Source organism: Chiloscyllium plagiosum, chromosome 40, assembly GCF_004010195.1.
Source record: "Chiloscyllium plagiosum isolate BGI_BamShark_2017 chromosome 40, ASM401019v2, whole genome shotgun sequence".
Classification (NCBI taxonomy): domain Eukaryota; kingdom Metazoa; phylum Chordata; class Chondrichthyes; order Orectolobiformes; family Hemiscylliidae; genus Chiloscyllium; species Chiloscyllium plagiosum.
The window spans coordinates 16,853,426-16,864,321 of NC_057749.1; the positions used below are offsets into that span (position 1 = coordinate 16,853,426).

The 10,896-nt window shown below is 50.4% G+C and overlaps 1 protein-coding gene across 1 annotated transcript in view; it reads right to left on the reverse strand.

Moving 5' to 3' along the window:
• Positions 1-10,896, reverse strand: part of adamtsl5 (ADAMTS like 5) — a 37,585-nt gene that overhangs the window by 19,515 nt on the left and 7,174 nt on the right. The window contains exons 2-3 of the mRNA XM_043680121.1: positions 3,769-3,829; positions 1,880-1,991 (exon numbers count right to left, since the gene is read on the reverse strand). Of these exons, the coding sequence (XP_043536056.1) occupies positions 1,880-1,991; positions 3,769-3,829 (173 nt within the window). The remainder of the gene's footprint in view (positions 1-1,879; positions 1,992-3,768; positions 3,830-10,896) is intronic.

Sequence of the window (10,896 nt, forward strand, 5' to 3'; positions counted from 1 at the left end):
ATCAGTCACACATTTATTTAATGACAAATTCTACTGACATTTTCTTCCACATTCAGAAATCTTATTTTCCTCCCTCTCTCGTACTTTTCAAAGTGTTGTTTGAACTTTGGTGCATCACATCATATCCTGTGAAGGCTCACCAGATAAAGGATTGTTCAGGTGGCACGGTGGCTCAGTGGTTAGCACTGCTGCCTCACAGCGCCAGGGCCTGGCTTCGATTCCAGCCTCAGGCGACTGTCTGTGTGGGGAGGGGGATGAATCTGCATGGGATGCTCTTTGGAGGATCAGTATGGACCTGTTGGGCTGAATGGCCTGTTTCCATACTGTAGGGATTCTATAATTCCATGAAAGGAGAAAATGAGCCAGAGGGTCAATCTCAGAGAGGAAGATGAGAAATAGAATGATAGTCATTGCAATAAGAAATAGAGACAAAAAAAGGGAGAACATAGAGAAGGAAAATATTAAAAAAAAGACTGCTGTAGTAAGAATGGAGACAAGAAATGGGCAATAAATAAGACAGACACAGAAACAATCACATACAGACAGACAGACACTGTATGTAATCTCCTGCTGCTTTCTCTCTGCTCCCATTCCATTTGGGATCATACTGTGCCACACTGGAACCATGGGACTCTCTTTCCTTTCCACGTGGCCATGTTCCCAGCTCTATCTCTACCTCCACCCTCCCCGTGCCCCCACCCCCACACTCTTCACTGGTTCCAGTACAACCCATAGATTTCTGAATACTGGGCAAGTCCTGAATGCAAGTCTCTGAGTGTGGGTTAGTGAGATCACTGTGTAATCGCATTATTTCAACCACAGTCTCTGTTCCTGTACAGCTGGACCCCACAAACATTAACTGAACCGATGCATTAGCAAATTTACTGTGAGTGATGTTGGTCAAAGAAGGGAGTTATAACAGCTATGGGACCTTTCACATTGACCTGAGAGAGGACATAAGATCTCAGTTTACTATCTTGTTCAAAGATAGCCTTCACTGAGAACGCAGCACTCCCTGGGTATGCCAGCTCGATACAGTACACACAACCATCTCACAGTAAAGATCAGGCACTGTAATCAATCACAGCCAGACCGCAGAAACCCGAGACAAAACCTGGGCCCTTGCTGCCCCAGTGTGCAGCCAGAGAAACCGCCTTCACATTGAGATGATAAGTAGGTGCCCTCCGAGTTGCCTGGGGAAGAATCCCATGGCGATATGTCAATGAAAACCAGTGGCTGTGTCCTGGCCAATCGTTATCCCACAACCAACGTCACAAAAACAGATGATCACACTGCCGTTTGTGGGATCCTGCTGTGTACGCAATGGCTGCTGCGTTTCCTACATTCCCACCGTGACTACGTTTTTAAATCTCGAGGTCACGAACCAATCCCAACTCCCAGAGACACTTCCCAAAACCCATGGCTGGAGGTGGGGTCTGGGATCAGGCCCCATCAGCCACAGAATCCCCGACCCGTGACACGGAACCTCTGGTAGATAATCATATACTCATTAATCACCACATTTAAGGCAACTCACAGGCTGTGAAATGCTCTCAGACTTCCTGGGGTCGTGAAAAATGCTATATAAATGCGATTCTTTCTTTCTGTTTAACTTCCTGTGCTAAATCTAATATCATAATGTTGAAATGACAGATGTATTAAATATCCCCAGCACACACTGGATAGTTTAATGGTATTACATGAACTATCTGATATGATGCTGTGTTTGTTATCTGGAATAGGGCCTTCAATGGTCACACAGCTTACAGCTGTATACACCCTGGGGCAGGGTGGAAAGGAAGCTGATTCCTTGACAATCATTCCCTGGGGATGGTCTTCGGGAAAGGGCTGAAAGCTGCAAGAACGGGAAGTCTCTCACCTCCAAAGAAAGGAACCCACTCAAAGGCAGCGCCTCGGATCTGGGGGATCTGGCGGCCATTGTAGGCTGCACATTGAAGCTGTCGGAAATCCTTGGTACCTGGGGGGCAGTCCTGAGGAGAGACAGAGACAGCTTCAGAACCCCAGCAACAGGCCTGACATTACCCCAGCAACAGGCCTGACTCTATCCCGGCAACAGGTCCGATATCACCCCAGCAACAGGCCTGATATTACCCCAGCAACAGGCCTGATATCACCCCAGCAACAGGCCTGATATTACCCCAGCAACAGGCCTGATGCTACTCCGGCAACAGGTCCGATATCACCCCAGCAACAGGCCTGTAATTACCCCAGCAACAGGCCTGACATTACCCCAGCAACAGGCCTGATATTACCCCAGCAAAAAGCCTGATGCTACTCCGGCAACAGGTCCGATATCACCCCAGCAACAGGCCTGATATTACCCCAGCAACAGGCCTGATGCTACCCCGGCAACAGGTCCGATGTCACCCCAGCAACAGGCCTGATATTACCCCAGCAACAAGCCTGATGCTACTCCGGCAACAGGTCCGATATCACCCCAGCAACAGGCCTGATATTACCCCGGCAACAGGTCCGATATCACCCCAGCGACAGGCCTGATATTACCTCAGCGACAGGCCCGATATTATCTCAGCAACAAGTCCTATATTACCCCAGCAATAGGCCTGATATTACCCCATCAACAATCTCAATATTACCTCAGCAACAGGCCTGATATTACCCCATCAACAGGCTGGATATTACCTCAGCGACAGGCCTGATATTACCCCAGCAACAGGCCTGATATTACCCCAGCCACAGGCCCGATATTACCCCAGCAATAGGCCTGATATTACCCCAGCAACAGGCCCAATATTTTCTCAGCAACAGGTCCAATATTACCCCAGCAATAGGCCTGATATTTTCCATCAACAATCTCAATATTACCCCAGCAACAGTCTCAATATTACCTCAGCAACAGGTGTGATATTACCCCAGAAACAGGCTTGATATTACCCCAGAAACAGGCCTGATATTACCCCAGCAACAGGTTCGATATTACCCTAACAACATGTCCGATATTACCAAAGGAACAAGTCCAATATTACCCAAGGAATGGGGTCAGTATTACACCAATATCAGATCCAAAATTAACACAGGAACAGGCCCAATCTTACACCAGAGTTGAGGCCTAATATTTTCAAGGAAAGACTCAGAGATACCCCAGAACAGGTCCAAGATCCAGAATTACACCACATGTAGACTCAGTATTACCCTTGCCACAGGCCTGATGTCACTATTGAAGTTATTCTGTATTGTTTTAGCACAGCTCTTTGAGCATGCTGGAGGTGAGTCAGTCAGGATCAGCCAAAGTTTGAAGGCCACACATCGATCTACAGCCTTACACTCATGAGAGCACTGTGCCATGTTGGGGGAATCTCACTTATTTATTGTCCATTTGGTATCGGTGTCTGTTGTCCATGCGCAGTTGCCCTGGAGAAGATGGTTACATTTTCACACAAACAAGTGGCAACTTTAGGGGCAGGTCAAGTTAGTTTGGGGCTGGACATGTGCAGGTTAGATGAGTCAACATGTGAATCCACTGGATTCCAACAACTTGTGCCAAGACTGTTTTCAGATTTTAAAGTCTTCAACAGAATTCAAATACTCAACGTGACATGATGGGTTTTGAACTCATTCTCTGGACCCTGTGTCCAGTCCCCTCTTGTAATGGAACCCCCGCAGTGCCATGCCCTTACACACAGGAAAGCTCAGTAATACGTTCATCATGAGAAAAAAGGACTCTGTGGACTGAATTGGGGGAAGTTGCTGGTAAGAACCTTCCAAAATGTTTTTGGATGATCTTACCTCAGTAGCACACACTTTGTACTGTCTCTGGTCCCCTGGACAGGGCTTTCCAAAGGGATGTCTGTGAATGAAAAACAGAGAACATTCAGTCTCTCTCTCTCTCTCTCTCTCACACACACACACACTCACACACATACACACTCTGCATACAAATACACTCTTACACAAACACACACAGTCATGTGCAGACACACGCACACACAAAGAAATGCACAGGCACATATGCACAAGCAAACCCCACACCCAGGCACGCACACATAGGTACATGCACACAGATAGACATGTGCACACCCATTCTCTGATACACAGTGGAGATTTTGCGTTTGATCCCATCAATTGGTTGGGGGGGTAACGTGTGATGGGCATGATGCCTCACTGAGCTGCTAGAGATAGGGTCCAGGCAAGCTATCTGAGGATGTGACGAGCCAATGTGGGGAATCTGCAATCTTCGAGAACTTGCTTCCTGCAGCTTTCCCTGAAATGGAATGGCGGTCTCTTCCCTGCCCTCAGACTGAGCATCACCGGGAAGTGACGGACAGTTATAGAGACAGGAGCAGAGAGGTGGGGAAGGTAGAAACAACCCAGAAGTCACCGAATCAATGACAAACACTAACCCAGCGCTGGGATTCAATATTCCTCGATATAAAGAGTTCAAAATCAGTAATCTTGGATAGAACCCCCCTGTCAGGTCACCATGTCTGTTCTGAATCATGCCAGAGTTGAAATGTTAACTCTGTTTCTCTCTCTACAGTTGGTATCTGACCTGCTGAGTTTCTCCAGCAGTTCCTATTTCGCTCAGAACTGAGCACTGTTCCGAGTTCTCCTTCCTTTCTAAACACAGTGGAAAGTGCAATTAAGGATAATCCAGAATTGAGAGGCTGCAGCTATCGGCAACAATTAAGCAGGTTAGCAATATTCCAGAAAAGTTGAAATGGAAAGGTGATCTGATAGAGTTCAGTAAAATGATGAGTGGGTTGGCCAGGGAGAATGTGGTGAGCTATGTTTCCACTTGTGGGAAAGTCCAAAGGAGGGTCAAAAATACAAGAGAATTGCAAACAACCAAAACAGGCAAATAAGGAGCAAGTTCCCTAATGAGAGAGTGATGAGAATGTGGATCTCATTCCCACAGGAAGTGGTTGTGGCAAAATTCAGAGATTCTTTCAAAAGGAAGATTTATTTTTCCATTAGTTCACAGGATGTGGGTGTTGCTGGCTGGGTCAGCATTTATTGACCTTGAGAAGGTGGTGGTGAGCTGTCTTCTTGAACCACTGCAGTCCCTGTGCTGTAGGTAGACCCACAATACTGTTATATACCATGTGTGATATACATTGAGGGTTATATAGACAATGTGTTATACCTGTGTAATATCCCATGTATTATGTATACTGTGTGTTATATACCCCGTGTGTTATATATCCCGTGTATTATATACCCTGTGTGTTATACCCAGTGTTATATACCCCGTGTGTTATATACCCCGTGTGTTATGTACCCCGTGTGTTATATACCCCGTGTTATATACCCCATGTGTTATATACCCCATGTGTTATGTGCCCCGTGTGTTATGTGCCCCGTGTGTTATATACCCTGTGTTATATACCCCGTGTGTTATGTACACCGTATGTTATGTACCCCGTGTGTTATATACCCCATGTGTTATGTACCCCGTGTATTATATACCCTGTGTGTTATATACCCTGTGTGTTATATACCCCATGTGTTATGTACCCCGTGTGTTATATACCCTATGTGTTATATACCCTGTGTGTTATATACCCCGTGTGTTATGTACACCGTATGTTATGTACCCCGTGTGTTATATACCCTGTGTGTTATGTACCCCGTGTATTATATACCCTGTGTGTTATATACCCCGTGTGTTATATACCCTGTGTGTTATGTACCCCGTGTGTTATATACCCTGTGTGTTATATACCCCGTGTGTTATGTACCCTGTGTGTTATATACCCCATGTGTTATATACCCTGTGTGTTATATACCCCATGTGTTATGTACCCCGTGTGTTATATACCCCATGTGTTATATACCCTGTGTGTTATATACCCTGTGTGTTATATACCCCGTGTGTTATGTACACCGTGTATGATAAAGACTGTGCGTTATACACAGACGATCCTCCAATGCTGAAATTTATAAAAGCAGAATCTTCAGAGTGGAAGTCATCAGAGTTGTGAATGGAGTGGGGGTCAGGGGTCATGAAAGGGGTGAGGCCAGAGGTTATTAAGAAGTTAGGGGTTAGGAGTTATGAAGTTGATGAGGTCAGGATTATGGACAGGCTGGGGTCAGGGGTTATGGAATGTGTGGGGGTTAAGGGGTTATGAATGGAGTGGGAGTCAGGCATGTGAAGGGGGTGAGGTCAAGGGTTATGGAGGGGATTGAGTCCAGGTGGAGTTAGGTGTTATGGAGGGGGTGGGGGACTCAGGGGTTATGAATGAAGAGGGGTCAAGGCTTATGGAGGGGTGGGGGGGTCAGGGGTTATGGAGGAGGTGGGGACAAGAATTGTGAAGGGGATGTCCTTGACATGAGTTCTGAGTAATGGTCACTCGATCCAAATTGTCAAGATTATTTAGATTAGATTAGATTACTTTACAGTGTGTCAACTCTCATTTCTGCCCAAAGATACTTCCAGAGTCGCTGTTGTTGTCAATCTCTGTTGCATCCCATCCCCATCATCCACCCCCACCCCCATGCCACTGTAATCGTGGTGCTAAAGTGTGCAAACCATCAGAGAGAGAGAGAGGGAGCGAGAGAGGGAGGGAGGGAGAGAGAGAGACAGAGAGAGAGGGAGGGAGGGAGAGAGAGAGAGAGAGAGAGAGAGAAAAACAGTCAGAAAGGAAATGAGATGACAGCGGTGCGAGCTGCTAGTTCACCCACAACTCCAGGAGATCCTGGGAAGGGAGTGGGTGGAGTAAGGAGGTCATATGGGGACAAACCACAGTACAGGGTCCCAAAAAGGTATTATGGACAGAATGGCCTCTCCCAGTGTATGATCTGTGGCTGATCAGTGTGTCTGGGTGGAGAGTTCACAGCTGTCAGAACATCTGCCTGGCTGTGATGCACCCTGTAGCCAAATATCCTTCTTTAGATTCTAAAAAAACTGCAGTCACTGACTGTGGAGAGGTGGTTACCGGGGAATGCAGGGTGAGATGGTGATAGCACCCGCTCAGTGAGAGAATGGTTACTGTACAGGTAGAGACCACTCAGCCCATCATGGATGGAACCTGGAGTGACCCAATCCTGAGTCAGGCACTGGGTCTGATCCTTCAGTCTTTACAAACCCACTCATTACCCGGACCCAGTGGTAGGTGAGGGTTGGATGGGGGCATGTGTGCGGAGGACCAGAGGGTGGGAGGGATGAGTGGCACTGGAAGGCAATGCAGTCAGGTCTGGGTGACGGTTTGACTGTGATGCCTACTGTAGTCTAATAGCCTGCCATGCACCATGGTTAGACCAGAGGAGAGGCCATTAATTTGGCACATTGACCGATACAGAAAGTGTGGGTTTGGACTGGGATTTCTGAAAGTTTCACCATTTAATGTAATATTCACCTCCTGTCTTGCCCTGCCTCACCCAGTCAAATAGCCGCTATTCCCGCCTCAGCTAAGAGAGGTGAACTCGACTATCTGGGGATTAGACATGGGGTCTTGCTTGTTGATAGGATATTGTTGTCTGTGACCAGCCAATCTCCCTCCATCCCCGATCCTCCCTACACTCCTTCACCAATTGCAGTGCTTTATAAAGATTGGAAAATCAGAGGCTGGACCTAGTTCAGGATGGAGTTACTCTGTGTCACCTGCTCTCCACTGAGGTTAACGTCAGAATGCTGCTGCTCCCTTTATCACCGCCAGGATATTTAACTGTGAGAGGCATCACAGCCAAATGAGACCCAGCCCCCATCTGATGCCAGAGGTGTACATAGTGCATGTGAGGGTGCAGTGTGAGGGTAGGATGTCTTCCACAGTTCAGCAGCCCACTCACAATGGCCTGGCTGAGACCAGAAGAACTGTGTCACCTCGAGATACTTCAGGGTGGGGGGTGGGGGAGGGGGGTTCATTTATGAACCAATCCCAACAGAGTTCCAGTTGCAGGTAAAGTGAGGATTTGACTCACCGCAGCTAGTAACTGAGAATGTACGATGATTCCGAACACGGTGACATTCACAAGCAGAAATCTGGGCTGGGCCCTGGAACAAACAGTAATACAGCATGACGGTCAGTCCCTCATCTTCACAGCCTCCCCTCAAACCTCCAGCTCCTTCAAATTCCTCCCTCCCCCTCCCTCTTCTCTCTCTGTATTTCTGTGTAACTATGAGGGACAGTACGGATTTCCATGGAATAGGCCAATCCATTTAAAAATATACGGAGTACACTTAATTCATATAGACCCTGAATTAATAGCATATTCCAGATTCACTGTCAGTTCAGCAAACTGTACTCCATCAGATCGTCTCATTCCATAGCCTCCTCTCCTCTTTAAAACTGAAAGTAAAGCTCCCTCTACACAGTTTCCCCATCAAACGCTCCCAGGACAGGGACAGCACAGGGCTAGATACAGAGTAAAGCTTCCTCTACTATGAGAGTCACCCCTGGTTCTCTGTGCTGTTTAACCTGCAACATTTAACCTACAAATTCTGTGACAGTGTGGTGCTTGATGAATTGACTGTGTGTAACCTGGTACTCAGACAGTGGTTAATGGTTAACCAATCCCTGCCTTCTGAATGGGCAACATGGTAGCTGAGATTCATGCCAGGCCACGATGGCTGTGACAGTCACTCGGTAACTCACTCACACCTGAATAATGTGATTTAATGTTTAATGTGGTTTCTCTGGAAAGTGATTGGGATACTCCTTCCAGCAAGATGGCGGGTGGAGTCAGGCTTGTCTGCATTTCATTTCATTTCTTTTCTTTGTTTTTCTCCCCTCTTGTTTGTTTCTTCTGTTTTATTTCACTTATCGCTTGGTGAAGCGCTTGGATTGGCAATGGCATTGGGGTGAGGGAGCCCGGCGGCACGGACTGGAGTGGGCCCAGCAGACTGGCTGGAGTGGGCCCAGCAGCACGGACTGGAGTGGGCCCAGCAGCACAGACTGGAGTGGGACCAGCAGACTGGCTGGAGTGGGACCAGCAGCACGGACGGGAGTGGGCCCAGCAGCACGGACTGGAGTGGGACCAGCAGCACAGACTGGAGTGGGACCAGCAGACTGGCTGGAGTGGGACCAGCAGCACGGACTGGAGTGGGACCAGCAGACTGGCTGGAGTGGGCCCAGCAGCACAGACTGGAGTGGGCCCAGCAGCACAGACTGGAGTGGGACCAACAGCACGGACTGGAGTGGGACCAGCAGACTGGCTGGAGTGGGCCCAGCATCATGGACTGGAGTGGGACCAGCAGCACAGACTGGAGTGGGACCAGCAGACTGACTGGAGTGGGACCAGCAGCACGGACTGGAGTGGGCCCAGCAGCACGGACTGGAGTGGGACCAGCAGCACTGACTGGAGTGGGCCCAGCAGCACAGACTGAAGTGGGCCCGGCAGCACGGACTGAAGTGGGACCAGCAGACTGGCTGAAGTGGGCCCAGCAGCACGGACTGGAGTGGGCCCAGCAGCACAGACTGGAGTGGGACCAGCAGACTGGCTGAAGTGGGACCAGCAGCACGGACTGGAGTGGGCACAGCAGCACGGTCTGGAATGGGACCAGCAGCACTGACTGGAGTGGGCCCAGCAGCACAGACTGAAGTGGGCCCGGCAGAACGGACTGGAGTGGGACCAGCAGACTGGCTGGAGTGGGCCCAGCAGCACGGACTGGAGTGGGCCCAGCAGCACAGACTGGAATGGGACCAGCAGACTGGCTGGAGTGGGACCAGCAGCACGGACTGGAGTGGGCCCAGCAGCACGGACTGGAGTGGGACCAGCAGCACAGACTGGAGTGGGACCAGCAGCACAGACTGGAGTGGGAGCAGCTGCACGGACTGGAGTGGGCTCAGCAGCACTGGCCCAGCAGCACAGACTGGATTAGGCCCAGCAGTACAGACTGGATTAGGCCCAGCAGCACTGGCCCAGCAGCACGGACTGGAGTGGGCCCAGCAGCACAGACTGGAGTGGACCCAGCAGCACTGGCCCAGCAGCACGGACTGGATTGGGCCCAACAGCACGGAATGGAGTGGGACCAGCAGCACTGAATGGATTGGACCCAGCAGCACAGACTGGAGTGGGACCAGCAGCACAGACTGGAGTGGACCCAGCAGCACTGGCCCAGCAGCACGTACTGGATTTGGCCCAGCAGCACGGACTGGATTGGGCCCAGCAGCACTGACTGGAGTGGGCCCAGCAGCACAGACTGGAGTGGGCCCGGCAGCACAGACAGGAGTGGATCCAGCAGCACGGACTGGAGTGGACCCAGCAGCACAGACTGGAGTGGGCCCGGCAGCACAGACTGGAGTGGGCCCGGCAGCACAGACAGGAGTGGATCCAGCAGCACGGACTGGAGTGGACCCAGCAGCATGGACTGGAGTGGATCCAGCAGCACAGACTGGAGTGGGACCAGCAGCACTGGACCAGCAGCACGGACTGGATTTGGCCCAGCAGCACGGACTGGATTGGGCCCAGCACCACGGACTGGATTGGACCCAGCAGCAAGGACTGGAGTGGGACCAGCAGCACAGACTGGGGTAGGCGCAGTTGCACGGACTGGAGTGGGACCAGCAGCACGGACTGGAGTGGGACCAGCAGCACAGACTGATTCCTGAAGAAGGTCTTATGCCCGAAACGTCGATTCTCCTGCTACTTGGATGCTGCCTGACCTGCTGCGCTTTTCCAGCAACACATTTTCAGCTCTGATCTCCAGCATCTGCAGACCTCACTTTCTCCTCCCAGCAGCACGGACTGGAGTGGGCCCAGCAGCACGGACTGGAGTGGGCCCAGCAGCACGGACTGGAGTGGGCCCAGCAGCACGGACTGGAGTGGGCCCAGCAGCACTGACTGGAGTGGGCCCAGCAGCACGGACTGGAATGGGACCAGCAGCACAGACTGGAGTGGGCCCAGCAGCACTGACTGGAGTGGGCCCAGCAGCACGGACTGGAATGGGACCAGCAGCACAGACTGGAGTGGGCCCAG